The following is a 23,694-nucleotide window of genomic DNA, read 5'->3' on the forward strand; positions in this document are numbered from 1 at the left end:
ATTTTTCTTGGGCCAGTGCCCTCCCTTGCCCTCATTAACCTCATCTGTTTCCTCACTCCCAAATGTATTTGTAGATGAAACATACCCAACTTCATACTTCCTCTTGTTAGATTTAATAAGCCAAATGCCTAGCCCTGATTCTATTTTGCAGCTGTCTTAATTCAAGGCCATTTTGCCTCATCATCCTTGTCAAAAATATTAATACTCCTCGGTCTCTGCTGAAAACACAGCATGAAATTGAATTTCCACTTCCCTGTGATGTAGTTAACCTCCAGAACAGCCTGCCAACAAGGTACATAACTGACACCAAGAGCTATAAAGGACTCAGAACAGAAGATCAGAAACTTCCACTAGCATGCAATGCTTTGAGAGGTAGGATTGCTATATAGAATATTTCTGGAAATTTTCTAATTCTTTTAGTTTCAGAGGAAAAAGCTTTTCTTTAATGACTCCAGGGACAGAAATAACTTCTAGGACCAGGTTCTTAATTGTTTTCTGCTGTGGAAGGACTGGTAGCATTGATGAAATCCATGCATCTTGCTGACAGCGCACTATGAAACTGGACCATACGGTGTACTGAGAGACCAAGATGAAAGGGGACACAACACAGAACAACCATGCTTTTTAGATGTAACTAACCATGTCAGGCTCTGCCTGATTTGACAGGAGGTCGAAGAAAATGCACCACAACCAAAAGGTTCAGTCAAAGGAAACAGCTAAGCAAGTGAAAGAATACAGCCACTTACCAGAGAAGTAATGAACTTTAAAGCCTTTCTTGGAGACCGTGTTGTCTGATTTGAACTCCAGTCTCATGTTGTTGCCATACGATGTGATTACTTCAGGCTTCTCTGAGCCACAGAATTTGCCATGCAGCTTGGAGTCAGAAGCCAACCCACTACGAACCTCAACGTAGTCATATTTACAGACCTGCCAAGGAAGAAGGAGATTTCTCAGCTCCGTGGACTTGGAACAGAGTGTTTCAAAGCAAGGGGACAGAGGCTTGACTGAGAGGGAACAGAAACAGCCTTATACTCAAACACATTCCTCACTTCCCCAAATTCTCCTGTCAGTGCCCTTCATGCCCTTCCCTTGCTGCCCTAGTCTTAAAAGCATGGGTGTGTTTATCAGAATAGTGAAGGTTCCATTTAATTTAGCTAAAATAATTACTCCCACCTTATCCAAGAACCTGACAGTGTTGAACAAACTTCAGCAGCCTGTTGAATTAAGGAAGAGCCACTGCTCCCATTTACAGTGGGGAAAGCAACACCTGGAATACTTTGTTCAAATTCCACCCTGCCCTTGGCAGCGCAGAGAAAAGAATGTTACTGGTTATTTTATCCTTGAAGAACTGTGCTTCATTGTTCATTTCCAATTATTTTCCTGCAAAGGCAGCTCAGGGGAAGGGGCAGATGGGACACCTATTAGGGGTGGAAAACACCTACAGTTATGCAAAACTGGTAGAGAAAAGAAGCCCATTTATAACAGAACAGCTTTAATCCTTCCACTCCATAGAGAAAGCAGATCCAGACTTCAAGGAGAACAATCACTGTTATTGGCTTGTTATATCAAAGGTGGGAAAACAACCAGAAGCTCCACCAGTAAGACAGTCTCCTCTTCCTTGTACCCCAAGGATTTATCCAGTTCTGAGTTAGCCAATAGTCACACCTCTGAGATGCAGGGACTGGTTACGTACATCATTGCCTTCCAGCTCAAACACTTCGAACTGCAGAGAGATCCGGTACTGGGCTGGAGCTACCACCTGCCAGACGCAGTTTTTGTTAGTAGGATATTCCTTGGGCCATCCAGGGCTAGTAATAGTCCCATTGAGCTTGGTGATGAAACCCCCACAGGCAGCTGGAGAGGCAATAAATGAACACAAGTTTTACTTGGTTCTGTTCAGACACACAGATTGGGCCACAGTGTAAGCTGGAAAATTAATCAGATCCTGGTTGGTGGCACATATCAAATCCTGGCCTCCAGAACAGGTTTTAAATGCTGGGAGCTGCGAAGAAGATAGAAACCTCACCAGCTATAAATCACCAGTGAAATACACACAGCCAGGCTATGGCCCTGAGAGCCACTTAGACCATGTAAGATTGATCTGCTTTTTACTCTCTAGCCTTGGGCTTAACTATGGATCAGTTGACTTGACATGCACAATGCAGTTGTGAACGCCAGCTTGGCAAATTCACCAACACTCAGTCCTACAAACCCTACTATTTCAAGTTTATCAGTAATGGAATAATCAGAACATAATGGAATCCTAGGGAAGACACCCCTGTCAGCTCTTCAGTGGCTTATTACATGCGGGCTGCATCTTCTCTAGGGAAAATTGAAGACAAACCCAAAGACTTAGCTTTATTATCCCATTTCGTTAAAAAATTTAGGACATATCAGCTTCATCCTCTTGTGGGAGGGCATGGCTTTTACCTCAAAGGAATCAACCTGTTTGCTATTTTGCTGCAAAATTCTATTTGCAATAAAGCAATTTTTTCTTGCTGTTTCTTGGGAGTAATGAGGTACGGCCAGATCTTCAAAACCCACAGGGATAAAAGATTCCTGTGTCTTTTTCCCAGCATCGTTTTGCATTAAGAGAACTAACCCAAGGGAGCAGCTTCAGTACAAAAGTGTAGCAAGCAAGCGTGTCTGGAGAAACAAAAGCAATTTACTCTGATGTGCATCACTACAATTTCAAAGACTATCCTTCCTGTGTTTCCCACAAATGAACTTTAAAATAGGAGGTTAAGAGTGAAGTTCAAAACAACGCTTGCCAAGTTATACCAACTGGCTTGCTCAAAAATAGCAAGAAATTATTTAAAAAAATAAAGTAAAGCTTCTAAAAACCTTTTGTATGCACCTAACTCTGCCCTCACCAAGTCGACGGCAGCCTTCCCCAAACAGTTTGGCAAAAGTAGAAGTCAGGGCAAACCAGGTGACTTTGAGAGCACCACTCACAGCATGTGGAGCTGCCTACACATCTCAGCTGAAAGGCAGAACTACATGACAAGAACAATGATTGGATTCTCACCACACCAACAGCTGTATTGTTGGTGGGAGCAACACCTTGTTGCAAGAGATTAACTGTATAAATAGAAAGCTGACAGAAACAGTTTCTATCAAAGACGTCAGGTTTTTTTCCCTGTAACAGAAGGGGGGAATTTACTCCTCAATATGGAGAGTGTCTGTTTTGCATGCAGGCAAAACATTGGTATTTTATTCTATAAAATAAATTTCTTTAAAAAAGTAATAAAGTCAGCCTTAGACTGAAATACTTTTGGGCTACTCAGTGGTTAGATTGTAATGCCCACCCTCCCTCACGCTGCACTGTAGGAGATCTGGTCTGCAAAGGGATCTCTGGCCATGAAGACCAACTGGTTTTAGAGATGTTTAGCAGCAGAGAATCAGAGTATTTTCAGTTTTTCAACCAAAACTTGTTTTTCAAAGGAAGATGTTGACAAAAAGCAATTTTTCACATGGGGGGAAGATGAACAGAAACAAAGAGTATGTAGGGGCAAGAAAAATCATCTCCAAGATTGTTCAATTTCATTATTAGCTGTACTACCCTTCCTATAGACAGATTCCTCAATCTGTAGGTTTACTCACCTTCACAGCTCTTTTTATCAGCTGTCAACTCATAGCCAGGCTCGCAGGTGCATTTGTAACTGCCCAGTGTGTTCTCACAGTGCTGCTCACACCCACCATTGTCTGGCAGAGAACATTCATCCATCTCTGTCAGGAGAAAAACAGAACAAGTCTCACTTTCCTGACCACCCAAACCCCCTCATATTCTTCATGCAACACTTCTGGACAGAAGGACCAGAGCACTGGCTGATGACCTGAGCCCACAGAGCAGGCACCGCAGCAAACCTCACAAGTACTAAAGCACTCCTACCACCAAAACTGTAAAGGACTACAACTACTCTTACTAGTCAAGAGTGTATCTTCTAGACAGGAGCAGGAAAACAGTCTCCTGTGAAGACTACACTGCCTTTTGTTCTCATTTGCCCCTGTTTTTTTGTTTTGTTTTTTAAATTTCTCATGCTCTTGAGTGACTTGAGCTACCAGGAATTAGCCCATTATGGTGCCCACAGTAATGGAGCTGTGGGAGGCCATACCCCACTGAATGGGGCGCAATAAAGGAGCTGGGAGGACATGCAAGTAGTTCTTCTTTTTCACAGACACATGAAGTCTTGCTACCCTAGACTTTGAAGTCGGGTTCTTCCAATCACATCTTAACAACCTGAACTGACATTTTAATATAGATAGCCAGACATACTGGCTTCTCACCCTGACCCCTGGTTCCATGTGCATCCCTTACTAGATGGTTTTATTAACATGGTTGTGGTGGGTTGGCCTCAGCTAGCAGCCAAACTCCCACCCAGCTTTGGGTATTGGGAAACAAAAACTGGAGAAAAAAAAAAGAAAGAAAGACAGAAACAAATGTTAAAACACTTAGGGAAAACCCCTTTCCATCCTCTTTCCCAGGCTCAAACTCAACTTCACTCCAGACTCCTCTCTCTGCCTTGTATCACCGCAGCTTACACTCACTCCCTTCAGCAAAGCCATGAGCATGCAAAGGCAGGAGGGGATGGGGAGCTACAGTCAATACATGTCTCTACTGTTCCTTCCTTCTCATACTTCTCCCCTGCTCCAGCATGGGTCCTCCACAGGCTGCAGGGAATATCTGCTCTGCCATGAAGCACCTCTACCTTCTGACCTTGGTGTTACCTCTGCTGTTTGGCACTTTTTGTTCCCTCCTCCTCTCTCTCCCCATCATTTTTGACCTTTCTTAAACATGTTTTCACAGAGGTGCCACCAGCTTAGCTGATGGGCTTAGCTGTGTCCTGCGGTGGGTCCACTGTGGAGCCAGCTTGATCCATCTCTCTGGCATGGGTAGCCTCTGCAGCCTGCCAGTGCTAGCACCTTGACACCTACACCCAATATAATGTTCCAGTAACAGTTACTGCTACATAGATCAAAGAGGAACAGTCTTGACTAGATGATCATTGTAGGTCCCTTCCAACTGAAATATTCTATTCTCGTCTATTGATAACACTGTCTTCCTGCAAAGCCTTCCCACAATCGGGACTCCCCCATGCTGTAACAGTTCCAGTCCAAACAGATTTTATTTTCTGGTTTCTGTTTGTGGATTCACTATGAAGAGAGTAGAGTATTTATTTGCTGCTCCATGCTTGGGTACAGGTTCAATAGCTTCTAATCTGGTTGTTAAATCACTTGCTTGAGAGAAAAGAGAGGCTGCAACTCCTACAATCATCGAAAGCCCACGTGATCAGTTTTTACCATGGGAGGGACATGTCCTGGCTATGGGCAGGTATATTTTGCAAAGTATTGTCTTTCCTCTAGTGTTTGCCATGAAGAAGAAAGGCACAACAATGTGAGTGTGAAGACAAGCACATCACTAATAACACTTCAACCATATACAAAATAGGCTTCAGTGATACAAACGGTTTGTTACCAAAATGAAGATAAGTAATAAAGAATAATCCCAGAGCTTTCCCTTGAGATACATATGATGGGATGGACATGAGGTAATTGCTCTTCACATCTTCCTGACATTGTCTCTTGGATGTGGCCAATAGTTTACCCTCTCTAAGCTGCCTTACTCTCTCTGAGCTGTTTGCAGGTTTATTTTTCTGAAAATCTAGAAGTTACCACTGCAACTTCTCACAAAGCATAACATTCAATTCCATCCTTAACTCTGCTTGTTGGTTGTTTTTTTTTAAGCTGAGTTATTTTCTTTCAGTGTTGCAAGACATGTAATTGAAGCTCTATTCCCTTCATAATTCATTCAGGCAAAGCTGACCCTTTGCTCGATCAGCTATGGGTGGCAGTTTGAAGAGTGCCTGCAGAGCCATCTAATTCATTCATGGAGTGGCTGGTAGTCAAAATCCCTCTGGATATGGAGGTAAAGGCTGCAGACTTCAGATCCCAGCTTGAAATTCCACATGTAGCCTGCAGGTATGTCTACCCGGCTTTTGCAAACTGACATCAGATCTGCCCACAATGCAAGCTGGCTAGAAGTTGTGTAGCTATGGCTACTGTGGTGCTTGGTCCAAGCAAATAAACTTTGCCCCTCGGCTGGACTCACTGGCATGGACTTAGCAACACCCTCACCATCCACAAGCTAGACCATTTCTGGTTCAAACATGTGAATTCTGAGGAGACACTACAAGATCTAGTCTGCCAGCAAAAACTCCACAGACAATACCTGTGTCTGCAATTGTACTAGCAGTGCATGTTTATGCATTTAAAAAAAAAAATTATTTCTGACTATCTGTATCACAAGGAAAGCATCCCAGGTTCAGGTGTGTAACTTTCTTCCCCTACAAACCTGCAGGAGAACCTCAGATTCTAGAGAATGACTTGATGCAAGCCAAGAAGTCTCCATGTAGTGCTAATCCCTGGAAGACCAGTCAGTCTGCACTATCAGCTCCTGAAAGAAGCCAAAATGTCTTTAGGAAGAAGCATTCTCTGTGTCTTTACAGAACCTGAGAAATTTAAACAAGGAAGTCTAGGCACTGTGATAGTTGTTCAGGGACTGGAATTAAACATCACAGTATTTGCCAGTGATCTTGCAGTCACCCTTTGTCACAGTCTGTTAAGATCTCTCAAATTCACAGGACAACATACTCTGTGAATTAAACTTTAACTAATTCTTTTTTTTGCACATAAGTGCACGGATTAAGAATTATGGGTTATAAGTTATGAAACCTTATGACTTCAATGGTGAATAAGTAAATTCAAGTGACAGATTAGTCTGAGCAAAAGGGATTGAGCCCTGCCATGTTTGATTGATGTTGTTTCTTAATGAGCTCATGAAATAAAGTTTAATTCACAGAATACATTGTCCTGTAAACTTGAGAGGTCCAAACAGACTGTGACACCCTTAACACAAGACAAATGTCAAAGTCAAAATAAAGAAAGGAATTGTGCAATCCAAATATTGGCATTGCAACTATTTTTTTTGTACAACTGTCACTGAACCTAAGAGAAACATGACTACCTCGCAGCAGCTCCGCAGGCGTTTTCCCAAGTGGTTAGATATTTGGTTCTTCCCTCTATCAAGTCACCAGCATGCTGGTAAAGGACCGTTTCTTGCGTCCAGCTCTTAAGAAAAACCTTAGTCTTATTTGCGTCTTCCTGAAGAGGATCTCAGTTTAGGAACACTTTTGTCTCCTAAAGCATTCAGAAATTTCCCCTGGGACTCTACTTGCATTCAAGTTTACCCTCTTTCCAGAGGTTTCTTTTGGAATAGAACTTAAGCAGAGAGTTGTTTTTAATACTCTTTGTGCTGTACTAGTACCTCCTTTGAAAATGTCAATGTCCCCTGGCATGGATAAATGGAGGTCACATTCCGTCGAGCTGTGCAACACAAGGCATTAGTGCCTGTGCTGGTACTGATGCAGTAGGCTTTCTTTCTGTCTTAATCTGGGAGATGGTGTTCATGCCTCAGCATCAACCCCCTCTACACTCTCAAAGCAGTTTGTATATAAACTTCATATTGATGGTTGAACAGACAAGTCTAACAGCTCATAACTACAAGTAGATACAATGGTAACAGATCACTTTGGGATGGTGGCAGGTTAAGGGATGAATGGTCCCCAGCTTGGACCTTGAAAAGTAGTAGATCACATACCTTTAAAGAAATTTGCTGCAAAGCCTGCTTTATTGATGGTTGCATCAGATGCAAACTTCATCCATACTTTATTTGAACTGGATTTGATATCTTCTGGCTTCTCGTAGCCACAGAAGTGACCAATCAGTGGGCTGTATTCAGTGAGGCCATCTCGGATCTCCAGGTAGTCATAAGAACATGTGTCGTGCCATTCAACCTGTAATAGGAAAAGGATGTGCCTGTAGCGCACTACTATGAGTGCTCTGAGTCAGGCTAGCTACCCAGTTAGACTTTGGCCAGACATCAGCTTCCAAAGGAGCATCCCAAACAACTGGTCACAACTAGGTACTTGCCTCACGGCTGCCATTGAACTCTCCTGCAGTTGTAACTGCATTCAAGCCCAGCCACATCTCAGTTCTACTGCTATTTCATGGCTATCCTCTGGTGAAACCTGGTCCCTGACTACCTACAGGCTGCTTTTCCATGAGAAGCTGTAAGGAACAGAGCAGAACAACCACAATAAAAAAAAAAAGTTTCAAGGAATAGCTGTGGGGTCACAGCTAGGAGGTAGTGGTGTCAGCCCTTTCTAGGACAAGCACAGTTAAGTGTACATAAGCCACAGGAGCCTGTGGGATAGATGGGATTTATGCACCAACGCAGGTCCTGTCCACACCTGTGTGTGACTTATACATCAGTAGTCAGATCATTGGGCACCTAGCTACTAGTGTAAGACATCCTATAACCAGTAGGAGAAAACCTTTTCTGAGCTATTCAAAGCCTGTCTGTCATCTGGGAACATGATGTTTCTTTGGAGAGTCACAAACATCCTGCAATCAGCTAAGTCCCAGTGACATCAACAAGAGTTTTTTGCCTGGATTGTGACCATTCAATTTCATTTGACCAGAGTGAAAATTTGAGGACTCATGAGTCCCTACTTACCATCATCAACAATTTTGTGCCCCTTCTAATTCCTTCTGTCTAGACAGTTTTTGAAAACTCATCGTATTTAAAACTTGGCTTCAAAGTCTCTGAGCAAACTTCAGGTGAGGAGAAATGATGTTCTGAAGTATTCAAAAGAATTTTTTGCTAAAAAAATTATTTACATCACTTTCTTCTTAATTTTAAAGGATCTACAGAGGCAAAAGATTATCCATAATGTAATATACAATGACATTTCTCACCTCAAAGGCTTGGAATGTGATACCTATGTGAAAGCCCTCAGAAACTGTGATCTTCCAGATACACTCTTTGGAAGGTCTGTAGTCATCTGGGTAGTTGGGAGATTGGATCTGGCCAGCATCTTTGTGAATTTCTCCACCACAAATAGCTTCATAAAAAACAAACAGCAAAACCACGAGATTGCAGGTTTTTCCTTAGGTAAAGCCTGTTCCATACATAGCCTTCTTCCTTGTTCAAATCTGTATCAATACTGCTTGTTACGCAAAGGCAAACACACAAGTCATGTAAGTTTTTATAAATCTAACATTTTGTCTTAGTGACAGTGTCTCCTGTCTTGCTATGCCAATCTCCTTAGAAGGTAAACTGACTGGGACAGAGAATTTTTAAGGATTTGTGTGTTTCACACTCCTGGTCATCTTCACAACTGCTTAAAACCTGCTACCAGCACTAAGGACCAAGAAAAGTTGGCAAAAAAAAACCCAAATAAAAAACAGTTGCAAATCTAATCCAGCCACACGATGGCAATATTAACAAGCATGAGTTGAGCTATTCACCAGGAGAGCATTAGGCTGACTGCCGTCCATGAAAAATTAAGTTTTGTGCTAAACGTAAGAATGAGTAAGTTTAAAGATGAAGAACAGAAAATTAAATGAAAATCTAGTTTAACACAAAACTAGCAGACACATCAAAGGGAATAGCAGTTCAGCATAATTGTCTGCAAGACCATGTAACAAATGGAAGTAACATCACAGCCTAAAACCGGTGTTACCTCACGATGCATGACACACATGTCTACAGAAGGCATATGAACGTTTTGGCTGTGTTTAAAGTCAAGCAAACAAAAAGCACTGACAGTAATTACAAGAGAGATGGCACTGCAGTGACACCCGCCAGACATCAACAGTCTTCACCCTTGGGGTCTCCCCACAACACATTGCATTAACAATTCAGATGCGGGTCTCCCTATAGTGTCCTGGAAATTGCTTGCATTGGGTAACATTGTCTTGGTTTTGCCTTGTAAGCTGCTAACGTCTAACTGCGACCTAGTTAAAAGCACTGTTTCACTAGTGCAGTGCTAACTTCTTTCTTAGAGAATCAGTGCTAAGGCACCACCAAATAGCTGCACCCAAAATTCAGCTGCAGAGCGCTATTTAGATTGTAGTTTGAGTTCATATATCCAGAGCTACAAGTGGTGCTAGAGAGAACCTCTGAGGGACCCTTTAGAGAACTGTCTCCCCCACCTAGCAGAAAGGCCACTACAAGAGCAGAGAACTGACAATTTTTATTAACAGCCATAAAACTGTCAGCCAGCAAACAGTATATTCTCTATCCACTGCAATAGTTCATACTGAAATTCAGCTGAGCACCAAGTATACTGGAAGATCCTTACTGCAAAATGGAAAGAACATCTGCTGATAGAGCCTGAGAAGGCAATAGCAATGACAGATTTGGGGCTGCCAGCAGTGCTGTAAGGCAAAACCACCAGCATCTTCCCATCTTAAATCTCATGAAAGGAACAATATGACTGAACTATGAGGACACTTTCACTACATTAACTGTCATTTAGTATCAAGTAATTCTCCCATCATGTGGCTACATGCTTCTGCCTCTTTCCTCCCATCTACTGAAAACTTTAGGGCCAAGACCTGGAGGAATCCAAATCCAAAAATCAGTCCTCACCCACAGAGCTCCCAGCAAAGTTCAGACGCATGAGCATTTACATGCACTCTCACAAAAGCAGAGGACAGAGAAGCAGTGCTAAAACCCACTTTGGCTTTTTAGTATGTGAGGGAGAAGAGTTCAAAAGAAAAAGAGGAATGAACAGTGATGCAGCGAGGTTTTGGACAGAAACTGATAGAAAATTAAACATTTAAGGGCAATCCCTCCTGCAAATAAAAATTACCCTTATGGCCTAGACACAGAAATCACAAAACAGCTGAGCGAGCTACCTGACAATGGAAGAAAGAAACAAGCCATTACCATAGCTTGCATTGGAAGGAAATAGGGATTAAGGAAGATTTTTGGAAACTCTCCTATTTCAGCAAATAAATTATGGAGAGAGATGCAGATAATCTCAATACCTGCTGCTCTGACAAGAGGAGCCAAGAAAAGAACTATGCAATGGGCCATCACTGTTTCTGTGGTACAAGCTGGCTTCCACCAGTCATACTCTGTGCTTGCTCACAGGTTTAGCCATAGTTTTCATACCTTTCCAATGGAAAGTTTCTTGAAGGAAAGGGTTACATAAAAAGCCAGAGTCTTGAAGAGGCAGGAAAATATGAACAGTAGAAGGGATGCAAAGTTTGACCACTAGATGCACATTCCACTTCCATTTGCTCTCCTCAAAAGTCAAGTGAAGTAACTATTGCTCATTTTTACTGAACCTTTAGGGGTCATTTATCAATCAACAGGAAATATGGAAAATTATCAAGAGAAAAGAAAGTTTTGCAAAGTGACTTTGGCATGTACCCAATGTAAAAAAATTTTTTCTTTCAATACCATTTAGCAATATGAAGGACAATCCCATATTAACACACACGATGAAAAACAAAAAAGTTGCTTCCCAAAGACATTCCTCACCTTGCTTTTTCTTCTTTTTCTTTTAAAGTATGAGTAGATACCACTGTGGAATAACCCACTGTAAGAATTAAGCTGACTAGCCAACCAAAGCAATAAACCAAAATAAAACAGTCTGTTAGAGACACACTAACTTGATCACTTCTAACTCCAACAAACTACCATAAAGGGTGTGTTATGACACACATGGTCCAGGCAACAGCTGCTGCTCAGGAGAGATGTAAAAAAAAAAAAAAAAAAAAAAAAAAAAAAAAAAAATCAGGCAAGTTACCTCTGTCTCTGGGGCAACAATTCCTGCAGAAACCAGGTATTTCTCCTGTGAAACAGATTTGTTAGCCCCACACTGTTATGAAATCCTCATGTGCTTTATTTGTACATCCCTAACAGTCCTGTATTTTCTTCACTTCCCTGTTAGTATCATTATTCATGAGTGTATTGAACACTTGAGCACTAGGCTTCCAGTGTCATGCTTGTTCCTGTGGCTGCAGAAAGAAGATGATGCAACGTCAGTACCGATACAGTCAACTTCAATACTCTTGACAGCACTGGTACTTCTAAGAAAATGCCTGTTGCCCAGAGAAGAGTGAAGGCTTTTAATACATTTTAGAATCATTATTGTGAAAAGTAAGCATATATGGTGAAGGGATGTTACTGATTTGTTAGTGACTTTGGTAGTATGGCTACTCCTCTGAAGTGGTTTCAGCATCCCAGTGCCATGCAAGTTTCCAAAGTACCTGACCTGCAGAAGACCTGACATGCCAATTTCTAATCTTCTGTAAGTAAAACATACAAGGGAGAAACCAAAGAACAATCTTTGCATTTGAGAAGAAAAAAAAAACAACAAAAAAACCCAAAACGCAACAACAACAACAACAAAATAAGCTGCATTAAGTGATATAAAATATATGCTCTGAAACAGAACTTTCCCTGTTAAATTACCAGAAGGAACTCCTGCTGCGCTCAGCACTGCTGCTCGCAGGGACTGGTTAGGGCAAACAGAACCTAGCCTATGAATGGAAGCTATTGCTCTGTGCTGCCATCCTGTTGTCTCCCCCAAAATGCAATGATCTAGTTGGAAGATCCATACCTTGTCTGCTGAAACGGCCTGCAAAATCTGCCAATTCCCATAAAAACAAAAGCAGGGGCTGTATCTAACCACACGGTGAAGCAGAACTCCTGCTGACCCTGTAAATCCCTGCATCCTGTTCCGGCTGCTCCATGCAACGAATGCAACAGACTGCTTCTAGCTAAGGGCTGTACCTTCATAGACCACAAAGAAGCCTTTGCCCAGGATGTTACTGCTGCTCCGGAACTCGATCCACAGCCTGCTGTCCGTGGAGATTACTGGTTCAGGGATCTTGTCACCACAAAATCTACCTAGAAGGCAGGAAAGAGACGATCAAGATCTCCTGGCTGACTGGCAGCACAGCGTAGCAGGCATCTGTGGGTCCAGGAAGCAAAGACTCTGGGGTTAAAGGAGCTGTGCTTGTGTAAAACAGCCTTTCACTCCCACCACTTGTGCTTTTGAATGAGTTTCTGTCCCCCCCCCCCCCCCCCCCCCAATTAATATTCTCTTCAATTATTAAATTAATAAAGGTTTTCTTCAGCTGAGAGCAGCATCCAGTAGTCACAGGTGCAGCCTTTATTGCCCTGGTAAATTCAAAAGGGCTCTTGTTGTCATCACATAATTGGGCAAATGAGCTGCAAGGGTGGGGAACCATCCCCTGTCCTTCTAGAGATGTGACATTAGGGAACATCCTTTCCACCGCTAGGCCTTGTAAACTCCTTCAGCATTTTGCACCCAAGAGCAAATTGTCCAAGTTAAACCAAGGGTGGGATGTGGCCATGCTGGTGAGAAAACACCCCTTATCTTATCCCCTGTTCTCACCTCCTCCCAGTGAAGCCTCTGCAGTCATTCAATCTCTTTCAGGAGAAAGAGACTAGGAGCCTTTTTGCTCCATGGTTCACCCAGCTCTGAGCTCTCTGGCATGCACCAGCACTGGTAAATACTCAAATCATACCAGCAAGGATGAATCCTAAAACAGAACAGCTGCAGATGGCATCTGAAGCCCAAACAACTTCAGCAACCCTAATTTGGTGCTCCTCTACCGGTTCCAGCCAGAAGCTCCTCATGGAAACAAAGCAAGCACCAAGTATGCACTGAAAGCACTCAGTGCAAACACGGTTTTTCACTTCAGCTAACACCAGCAGGGCTATATACTGAATTCAATGTGGCCTTGGCCCCCTGTCCAACTGAATCCCTAGTGGGAATCTGACAAGAGGCAGAGAGCACTTCCTCAGGTTGAATTCAGTCAGGACAGTGATGATAGGGATCCTGGCCTTGCAACACCAGGCTTCCTTGAACAACCTCACTGTGTAATAACCTGGTTAATGCCTTATCTGCAAGACAGCACCTTAGTTCCCATTAGCAGACTGCACTGGTGGTTCCCTACACTGAATAAGGAGACAGGTAAGTTCAAGGCTTGTTGCCTGGCAGGCAGAGAAGGCTGTTGCTTTCCCTATGTATGGAGGGCAGAGTAGCTGACATCAATCCTGTGCATTAAAAGCCTAGGGGCCCCTGCTAGGTCAACTGCCCACACTCAGCTACTGCCACTTTTGGCTCTACCTGCCCCACCTTCACCACTTGGCAGCCTCGGGAAGGCTACGACCTTCAAGGGTGCAAGAGCTATGCCCCTGTGACAGGCCAGTCAGCGCAAATCAGAAGGCGAGTTGCAAACTTCGTTTCTCTTCAACAGCAGTTTCACCACCAACTTTTTTCTCTTGTGGAGTCACCCATCCAAATATTAACTGGGACCCTAGTTTTACTTGGCTACTCTATTCTGAGCCCCTGTGCCCCCAAGCTGACCAGCGCTGTTGGGGCAGTGTGACAGCCCTTCAGCGTACCAATAGCATCTCCCACCTCCACTCCCGCAGGGGATGCTAACAAACAGCATCAGAGCTGCAAAACTCCTTCCTCTAGGGTCACTGAGCGACTGCCTCCTGGATTTAGACTTGGAGTTTAACAAGGGTGTCAAGGAGAGGAAACGCAGATGAGGAACAAGAATGAGCAATGTCCTCAGCGTGTGATAAAGGGCCCATTCATAAAAAGTTATACACTGTTTAAAGGCTGGGTTTTCACACACTTCCCTGGGAAAATATGCAGCGCACATGTATTTTTTTCTCTCTGCAAGAAGCCCGTGCTTTCAACAATTCACACTAATCCTCCCTCCCCACCCCCTGCTGAATTGCCGTCTGTCTGCCTCTTCCGAGCTAATTTCATGGACTCAGCCCCTTGTAGGAGCTGTGGCCACTCATGCAGCATCTCCTTCCAGATGGAAACACTCACAAGTCCACTCTGCGCTAAGGGGAATGGGGAGGTGCTTGGCTTCTGAAATACCTTTAAATTATTCTGTAGAAAAAATAAATAACAAGGAGCTAAGTTGCAGCTGCTGAAGCAATGTTACCTGATGCATGTGCAGCAGAAAACACCAACAAATGCTGCCAAGCCCCAAACAAGCAGGAAGCAGTAAAAGCAGCTGGCAACTCTGTGCTGAAAGGCAGGCCTGCAGAAACCTCTGGAGAGCAGCACAGGTTCAGCCTCAGCACCTCACCAGGTACCAGGGCTGGAATGTCCGGTGGGGCCAAGGAGAGCACCCAGACTTCCCTAAGCCCACTGACCCCACGCTGACTAGCCCAGTCCTGTGCTGCAGCACGGGGCACTGCACCTCTAACACAGCTGGTGATGCTAAACAACCTGATTGCTTCTTCCCTTTCAGGGTGGAGGGGCTGTTTGCAGTGCAGCATTTTACAGGTTGGACACCAAGGTTAGGGGATGGAGTCTGGATCAGAGCCAGCAGCAAAGCAGGTGGGGCTCCTGAGTGCCCACTCACTCAGTGTAACACAAGACTTGCAGTTACAGTAACAGGCGGCAGAGGAACAGAGAGGACACAGAGGAGCTACACTTCCTTGAGATCTTTGGGAGCAGGAGCAAAGTAGAGCCCTTGCACAGTGTGACATCCTAGGCATGTTCTAGCAAGTTCTCTCCTAGAAGTACAGAGGCTTAAACACAAATACTTGAGAAATAATGGCAGGAGCTTGGCCAGGAGCTGTATGGCTGCTTCATTCTGACTGCCTGACAGTTCCACCCTGGTCTTAGGAAAAAGCAATAAAACTCCAGAGATCACATTTTTAGTCCTGGCCATGCCCCTGGCTCACTTGCCTCTCTGCCTCACTTCTCAAGCTGGAAAAGGAAGGAATAAAGCCTTTGCTACCAAAGGGCTTGGAGCATGGATCATTTGGTGCAAATACAGCACATTGACATCTCTGGATGGAGACATTAATGGGTGGCCAGTGCACTGGCTGGACGTAGGCTCCTTCCAGGTAAAGGAAGGTTTGTTTCTGTTTGTTTTCCCTCGCCACCCTGTTAAGCATCAAGAAGAACACATGAAATGCAATTAAAATGAAAGACCTACTCACCCAGTAATGGAGCCTTCCTCCAGTAGCCATCACGCACCTCCACATAATCATACCAGCAAAGGCGACTTTTAAATAGGTCCATTGACGTGAAGTTTAACATAATCTGAAAGGAGAGAGTACACACTTCTCTTTGGGAAGGGAGCTACTTTAAAGAGAATACCTTACAGATTATGTGTTTCACCTCTGCTACAGAGCTGACCAAGTGAGTATGCAGGAAAGGACAGTTGGACAGTTGGTTGGATTTTTTAATCAACTTTCCTAAAAAAAGAAAGACTTCTCAAGGTATTTTAATGAAATGAAAAAAATACATGACAGCAGACAGCACTTTTCTATCAATTCTGTAACTCACAGTCACTGCTCCTCCGTTGCTAAAACGCTACTTTAAAAAAGCCCAATTTGTTTTTTTTTTAAATTAAAAATTGAATCTTTGGGTTTGATTACTATGAACAACAGAGAGAAACACATTGCCCCAAAACACAGATGTTTGGGGTCTATACCCTTATATAAATGATGCTTGTAAGAAAGAGATAATTTTGCTGACAAGTTTCTGTGTTCTGACAATTACACTCACACCATTACTGTGATGCAATTGTGTTTAGTGTCTTTACTGAGAAGAGCTTAGCATTAAAATTTTATCCCTTTGGTCTCCTTCCTCTGTAACATAGATTACAGGCCTTGCTCTGGGCCTATGGAAGTCACAAATGGGGTGAAATTGTGGCATTTTTGTCCTTGCAAGATTTGACCCATGTATTAATTTACATCTCTAGTCTGCCACAGAAATGTCATTAGATTAAAATAGATATTCTCCTGCAAAGCCCTGGCTGGATATGCAAAGTACAGTCTGTAACGATGTCGCTTACTTTGTTTGCACTTTTGCAGTTTTCTGACTTTGGACAGCAAAAGGAGGTTCATCTGTTTCTATGCAGATTAATACTACAAGCCCAATATCTGTTCTAAGCTAATGCCTCAGTGCTATGATGCTACCTTGTACCTTGTGCTGCATTTGATCAAACAGATAAGTTGAAGCATTTAATCTGAACTTGACATTTTATTGTTTTTTTTAACATTAGTGGTTCAGCATTTAGACGCTGGGTCCTATCCGATACAACTTTTCTGAAGAGGCTGAGAGACAGATGGAGAATTTACAGTAAGATTTACACTGCAAAACTCCCAGTGCCAGAGTTTCAAAACTTGGAAGGTTCTTGGCACCTCTGCCCCTGGCAAAGCTCTCCCTGCAGCTAACGGCAGGAGCTCAGCCCTGCATGGGACTGGCCTTGCAGGTGACAGAACCGAGTCACAGAGCTGCTGGAAGACGGCTGCTGCAAAACGACCAAGCTCTGTTCTTCTTTGTTTGAGTATGAGTCTTAAGTGTGTCTTGAGGGTGGTCCTCAGCAAAGCCACCGTGTCAAGGAGCTCCCAAGTCAGGCTGCACATTCTTGCAGCTTGGTACAGCATTAAAGGCTTGAATGGCTGGTGTTAGTGGATTAAGGAAAGACTTCATTTCCACAGGAAGATCAATAAAACAAAAGGAGCCGGGAAGAAAGTGGACAGGATGGGTGACTGATGCGCAGCAGGGCTCGGTGTTTCAAGGCAGGGAGTGGGAGTCTCCTGACAGGGACATTATGCCTGCGTGACAGGGGCAGGCCACTGATGTCACTCATGGCTCCTCAACTCCCTTTGGGACCCCAGCTTGCTGGCACATTTTATCTAACTCATGTGACTGGCACCTGGCTTTGAAAGGTGAGCTCGGCCAGAGCTAGTGGGTAGCAGGAAATGCCCATGCAGGGTTCAAGCCTCGAACTGGGAGGAAGGATCAGTGATCAACATACAGCCTGGACCTGTGAGGGGGCTCTGCTCCAGCATTACCTCTTCTCTCCTCAGGACCATGTATTCCTGACCCCATCCCTGGGCAGACAGCGATGGTGCTCAGGACCCTTTTCAGGCTCCACCCCTGCACTCCAGGCATGCAGAGATCTTTTGGCAGCAGCTAACACTGCCATCACAGGCAAAACACATGCAAGGGAAGTGCAGAGCACACCTTGTGCTGGTGTGGCACCTACCTTCTCTCCTGGGGTCACCGAGATCCTCCAGACACAGTGGGAATAGGAGGGGTAGCCATTTGGAAAGCCAGGGGCTGAGAAATTCCCTGTTGAGTCCTGCAAGGTCTCTCCACAAGCTGCGGGAGACAGGGAAAAAAACCCAGCAACAAGGAGTGACTCTGAAAGACATCAGGGTTTACCAAAATGTTTGCACACGGCTGCTGTGTGCAGGTTGGTGGCTGGTACTCTAAGGATATTCGTTCATGGTACTGGCCAAAGGTCATTGACCACCTGAGACCCTGCCAAAGGGGTGATGTGAAATTTGTCACAATTCCCAGGATAGAAGATGATCAGTGCAAGGACACAGGGGAAGCAGCTTTTAAAGAGGCACCCTTCTTCCTTCATCTTCCTTTCACACACCAGCGCTTGCACATTTCAACCCTACTGAGCAATATCTTATCCACTAATCAAATGCAAAATATTAACCCCACCCTACCTCACAACACCAAGACTGCTGCCAGCCAATCTGTTTTCCCTTCATTACAAGCTGCTCAATGAAGTTTTCCTTAGTTACCATTGTTAAGTGTCGTCTTTTCTGAGTTAAAACATCCTAACAAAAGCAGGGTAAGGCCCACTGCCCTCATGCTTTGGCTGTCCAGCACCTACCCTGCTGTCACACTGAGCGGGATAAAACGTGAGCACTGCAGCTCACTCTGCTCTCCACCTTCCCGTTTTTGTGGCCTGCTGCAGTTGATGAAATGTAGATCTCAGAGCGACTTTTGGGAAGCAAGTAATATGCATGCGCATATGCTCCTTTAGGGAACCACAGCTTCCAATATCTGAGAAAGCTGTGACTACTGTAGTTCCTGCTCTCTGAGCCAGGAAGACTGAGCTGGAAGAAGGAGTGACCATCTACATCTGCAGAGCAGCTACTGGCTAGGTGGGAGGATCACAAATATCAAAGCTCCCATTTTCTTCAGAGTGCTCACTAGACACATGCAAATACCTATTGCAAGGAGCAGGGACCTTGGTTTGCCTGCTTTCCAGTTGTTTTCCAGTTTCATAACCCCCTGATGTTATAAAGCTGCCCTTGACCTGCTACTCGGTTTCCTCAGTGATGGTAAGGCAGCTCCCAAAAATCCCTTGTTAAGTAGCAGTGCTTTGAAAGATCCGACAAGGCCGAACATCTGGCTCCCTTTCTCATGGAAATGACAAGGGATGTTCCTCTGTGTGATGCTATCACACACTCACTAATTTTTCAGCCATGATTACATTTAGATGGGCAGGTCAGAAGTTGGAGGTGAAAAGAGACTGGTCCCATTCAAAAAGTTTAATAACTTCAAAAGGGGGAGAGGGAGTCACCTAGGCCAGAATTTCTTAATTTTCCTGAAGTAGTTTGATCCACAGCTTGACAGATCAGACTAGATGAACAATAGGCAGGGAAACAAAAAGGGGTTTGCCCAGCCAAACAGCTCATAGGGGTGCTCTGGAAGGTGGAGTCACTCCTAGGAACAAGTTGGACATATATCAATGCACAGATCAGCATGGGATCTGGCAAAGTGATTCCTGTCAGAAAAGCCAAAGGTATTTTAAACTACTAGAAAAAAAGCACCACTGAGCAAAACAGGCAGGTAAATGCACACATCTGACCCAGAGGAATTAAGAAAATAAATGAAAGGTTAAAACCTCTACATTGCTGCTTCCTTCTTTTTGAGCCCTGAGAACTCCCCCTACCATTATGCAACTACAAAGGAGCATTGCACAGCAAGTTTTGTTTCAATTCTGCAGAAATAGCTAATATCCTCCCACATCTCCCAAAATGTTTGGCAGGTGATGCTGTCTGTATTCTTCAGGTGGTCAGACAGAGATTGTAAAAGGTGACCTGCATGAACTGGAGAAGAAATCTGAACTCCTATTTGCAGAATAAATACTTTCTTCCTTTCTACTTCTTGCAAAGATGCCTTGCCTGGTTATGTGTGTCAGAATCTGTTAGGATAATTCCAGCTCCCAGGATGCTCCTAGGACCCTCAACCAGGAAATGTATGCTGCCCCAGCAGATGAACCTCTCAAACAAGCTGAGTCCCAGCCATACTTATTCTGAGGACAGCAAGCCATTCTTCAGCTGATCCTCTGGCATCACCACTGGTCAGCGCATGGTCTGGAGTGGCCACCACCTTAGGATGGCTCTAGGAATGCCAACATCTGACAAGGTGTCCCAATAAAGAGGGGATTCCAACCCATAACTTACCAAGATAAATAAATGTTCTTTTTCTCTGCTCAAAAATCTATTTAAACAAATATGGAATGATAAGGAGAGCTCTAGATCACTGGGAACACATACTACATGACCATAACGACACAGGACAAAGAGAATTACTGCCCTCAGCTGAACCACAGTGAAGGTTTCTGACAGCCCAGACTTAACTCTCCTAAGTGTAATTACACAGGTCCTGGCAAGACTATGTAATTATGGAACAGGTACTAACATATCTATTACCAAACACTGCTCTGCTAAAACATCATGAAAGGAAACCTAGCTAACCATCCAAACTGCAGAGGAAACTCTCCAGACACCCGGGGAGAGGCTGGCCTTTCAGCGCAGAGGAGAGCAATTGCTCGCATGTGAAGGGGGAAGCACAATAATAACGAGCAACACATATTTGTGTGTAGAGCACAATCTCTTGCAGTGCACACCAAAAAGCAATACAACTGTACTCCACTTAGTAGCAAAGAAGCCAACAGGTCCAATAAGACTAGTGTTTGGTACTTCTGGGATCCAAGAAACTGAGCTGAGTTGGTTTTTGCCCATGGTGAAGAGGCTGTTGCACACATAAGCAGCTAGAAAGGAACAGGCGGAAAGCAAAGAAGAAAAGGTGAATGCTTCAGAAGTCATTTGTAAATGAAGTAGTTGAGTGACAGGCACTTACTGCTCATCAGCTGGTTACTGGTACACTACATCTTTTTTTGAAAATGCACAGAGAATTGGATGGGTTGATATAATGCAGTACCATTCTCAATTTATAGTTTAACCATTCCTGCACAGTTAGCACACCCACATAGGCCTGTTTCCTTTAGCACAGCACAAGACAGCAGGACACACTGTTTTAAAGTCTTTTGTAGTGACTATACTCATCAAATCCTCAACCACGCAGCCATAACAAATCTAGCATTTACTACTATGTAGCAGAATGCATCTTGCCTTCCAGAAATACCTTCATCAAATTTCATTTAGTTTCACCTGGCTTGGCACTAACTTTAACCCAGCAGGTATAAGCTTTGGGGAATTAAGAGCAATTTAAACCAGCAGGGTTTTAGAATGGAAAAGCTAAGCCGGCCCTAACTGTAACAGCCACAAGAGCTCCAGTCTAATGAGCTGTAGAGCCCTGTTTCTTACAATAGACACAGCAGTTGTTCTGGCTCGTAACAGTGCATGCTTGTAACTCACCTCCACCATGCTAGCTCTTTTTTGGGGGGGGATTTTCTCAGGCATTCTCAGGTGGAGACTCTCTTTCTAAAAGGGAAAGCATCTGCCATTCAACTTCTGGATTATGTTATTGCATTTTACCTAAAAATCCTCAGCTTGACTACTGAACAAAGTTGTCCTCAACCTAAAGCCTCATTCAGACCCTGCTTGAACATACAACTTAAGTCCTTTGAACTTCTGTGCTTTGCATTGTGCAGAGAAAGAGAACTTTTCAAGCCACAGATTCAAATGGCAGCTGAAGATTTAATGTCACTAAATATACTCCACACCTTCTCTTCAAATGCAACCCATGTATAAATTTTGATGCATAGAAAAAAAGAAAACCAAACCAAACCAATAGATATTTGAAGAAAATTTGTTTAGTAGGCTTAAAGCTCTAATCATTCTGCTGCCAAGTATGTTCTGAACTGCAATAACCTCTGCTAAAGCTTTGAGGAAAAAAACTTTAAAAGTAGAAAAGTTCTACTTTGCAAGTAGAAAACTTGAGATTCAGAAGGGTCCTCATTTTAAAGAAAGTTGCTTTGTAGCTTTTAGTTTGACTTTAACCTCAGGCCAAAGTGGCTTTTCAGCTTGCCTTGAGAAATCTGAATCTGTAGTCGATGCTTCCAGCTAGGGGAATGAAAAGCCTGCTTGGATTAGGTCTGACTCAATCAAAAAACATGGTGCATGACATCCCTAATTTTTTAATTTTTTTTTTAGTGTTGAAACAAACCAATCCCTAAACTAATCCGTGAGATGATTTTCCAAGAACTACATCTTGTTCAACCAGAAGCAAATTAGAGAAGATTACAAGTGGTAAAAAGAAAAAAGAAAGTTAATTAGAACAAGCACACTTAAGAAAGTTATACCACTCACTATAAGCTAAGCAGGGATCCCCAGACATTACAGACCCTGAAGTCCTCAAGAATTTATTCTAGAGCCTTATGAACCCATACTCTCTGACCTGTAGCTGGATACAGAGAAGTGGATTTGCACACCAGCTATCGACCATTTTCCATGGCCTCATGAATGGTTCACAGAGCAGTGCTAGCCAAACAGTCACTTAAGATGTGACTCTGTATACTGGTAGAACTTATCCCTCCTCCTCACCTTCTCCCCTCTCTCTTGTGATACGCTTATTCCAAGAGGATTAACCATTTATGATTATATTAGGTTTATGATCAAAGCCACTCTCAACTGGACCAATAAGCTGGCCAGACCAACCCATTTAGATAAACTCCTGGGCCATGTTTGCAAAATCCCTTTTTTTCCTCCCTGCATTACTACAAATGTTACAGAATCATTCTGCAAAATCAGGGTAGCTCTCTCATTCTCCAATATCTTCTCATGGATGTTTCATTACCTGCAGAAATTCAACAGAGCTTGTTAAATTTTCTACCTCCAAGTATCACACCTCCCATGCTATTTCCCTTCTCAGTCGCTGCAGTCCATGCCACAGGCACTAGACTGGGTGTCACCTTTGCTTGAAGCCTCTTTTTACATCCTCACATTCAACCTGTCCTTAAGTCCGGCAGATTGCTTCTCTGAAATCTGGTTTTCTCTATTAATGTATTCCGCTAAAACTGTTGCATAAACTGTCACTAACATCTCCACTTTAAAAGGATCCTTTTGTTTTGATGGGTAACTTTAGTCTCCCAGTCATATCTGTGACCCCAATGCTCTTTTTTCCAATCTTTTCAGACCCCACACAAAGCAGGACCCAGACTATAGGTCTTTAGTATGTCACACACATAGAGATGGGTTCCCTGTCAAAGCTGCTCCCAGTCTATCAACCCTTTGGCAGCAGAAAGAGTGACACAGCTCTCCCCTGAACAGCCCAAAATACCAGCTTCCAGCACCTGGTTGTTTCACAAATCAGCATCTTTGAGCTTTCTTCCATGCTGTCTTCCAAGCCTCAGTGCCACATGCCATAATCACAGAGATATACTTATGGTTTCCTTAAGGCTCATCTCTGGGACAACAACTATAGAAATAACTCAAGAGAAGTTTGATGGTTGGTGTGTAGTGACTCCAGTCTACCAGATAACCGTCTGCCACTTTGCTAGCTACTAGTCCCCACTCTGTCCATGGTCTTGTACATCGATTTCATTTTCTATGAACAGAGCCTACAGTGGACCAACCTGAAGCCCTAAACCAAACTGGAATACCAGCAAAATACTAACAGGAGATGCATGTTAGGCAAGTGCAATTCTCCCACAGATCCAGTCTGAAGCATTTGATGGTCTAACTTTCCTAATTCTCTTTCATGAAAGGGATAGTTAAGGTGCTCTTGAACTCCAATGCCTTCCAGATAAACCATGTGT

The 23,694-nt window shown here is 43.6% G+C and overlaps 1 protein-coding gene across 7 annotated transcripts in view; it reads right to left on the reverse strand.

The window, feature by feature from the left end:
• TLL2 (tolloid like 2) overlaps positions 1 to 23,694 on the reverse strand; it is a 321,269-nt gene that overhangs the window by 228,576 nt on the left and 68,999 nt on the right. For all 7 annotated transcript variants that reach the window (XR_007507213.1, XM_049809777.1, XM_049809774.1 and 4 more), the window contains 8 exons: positions 17,929 to 18,044; positions 15,869 to 15,971; positions 12,653 to 12,769; positions 8,818 to 8,963; positions 7,658 to 7,853; positions 3,604 to 3,729; positions 1,694 to 1,854; positions 747 to 927 (listed from right to left, as the gene is read on the reverse strand). Coding sequence is in view for 6 of the 7 variants with exons in the window: in XM_049809777.1 (XP_049665734.1) it covers positions 747 to 927; positions 1,694 to 1,854; positions 3,604 to 3,729; positions 7,658 to 7,853; positions 8,818 to 8,963; positions 12,653 to 12,769; positions 15,869 to 15,971; positions 17,929 to 18,044 (1,146 nt within the window). In the remaining variant the exon portion in view is untranslated. The remainder of the gene's footprint in view (positions 1 to 746; positions 928 to 1,693; positions 1,855 to 3,603; positions 3,730 to 7,657; positions 7,854 to 8,817; positions 8,964 to 12,652; positions 12,770 to 15,868; positions 15,972 to 17,928; positions 18,045 to 23,694) is intronic.

The sequence above is a fragment of the Accipiter gentilis genome, chromosome 9 (genome assembly GCF_929443795.1).
Source record: "Accipiter gentilis chromosome 9, bAccGen1.1, whole genome shotgun sequence".
Taxonomy (NCBI): domain Eukaryota; kingdom Metazoa; phylum Chordata; class Aves; order Accipitriformes; family Accipitridae; genus Astur; species Astur gentilis.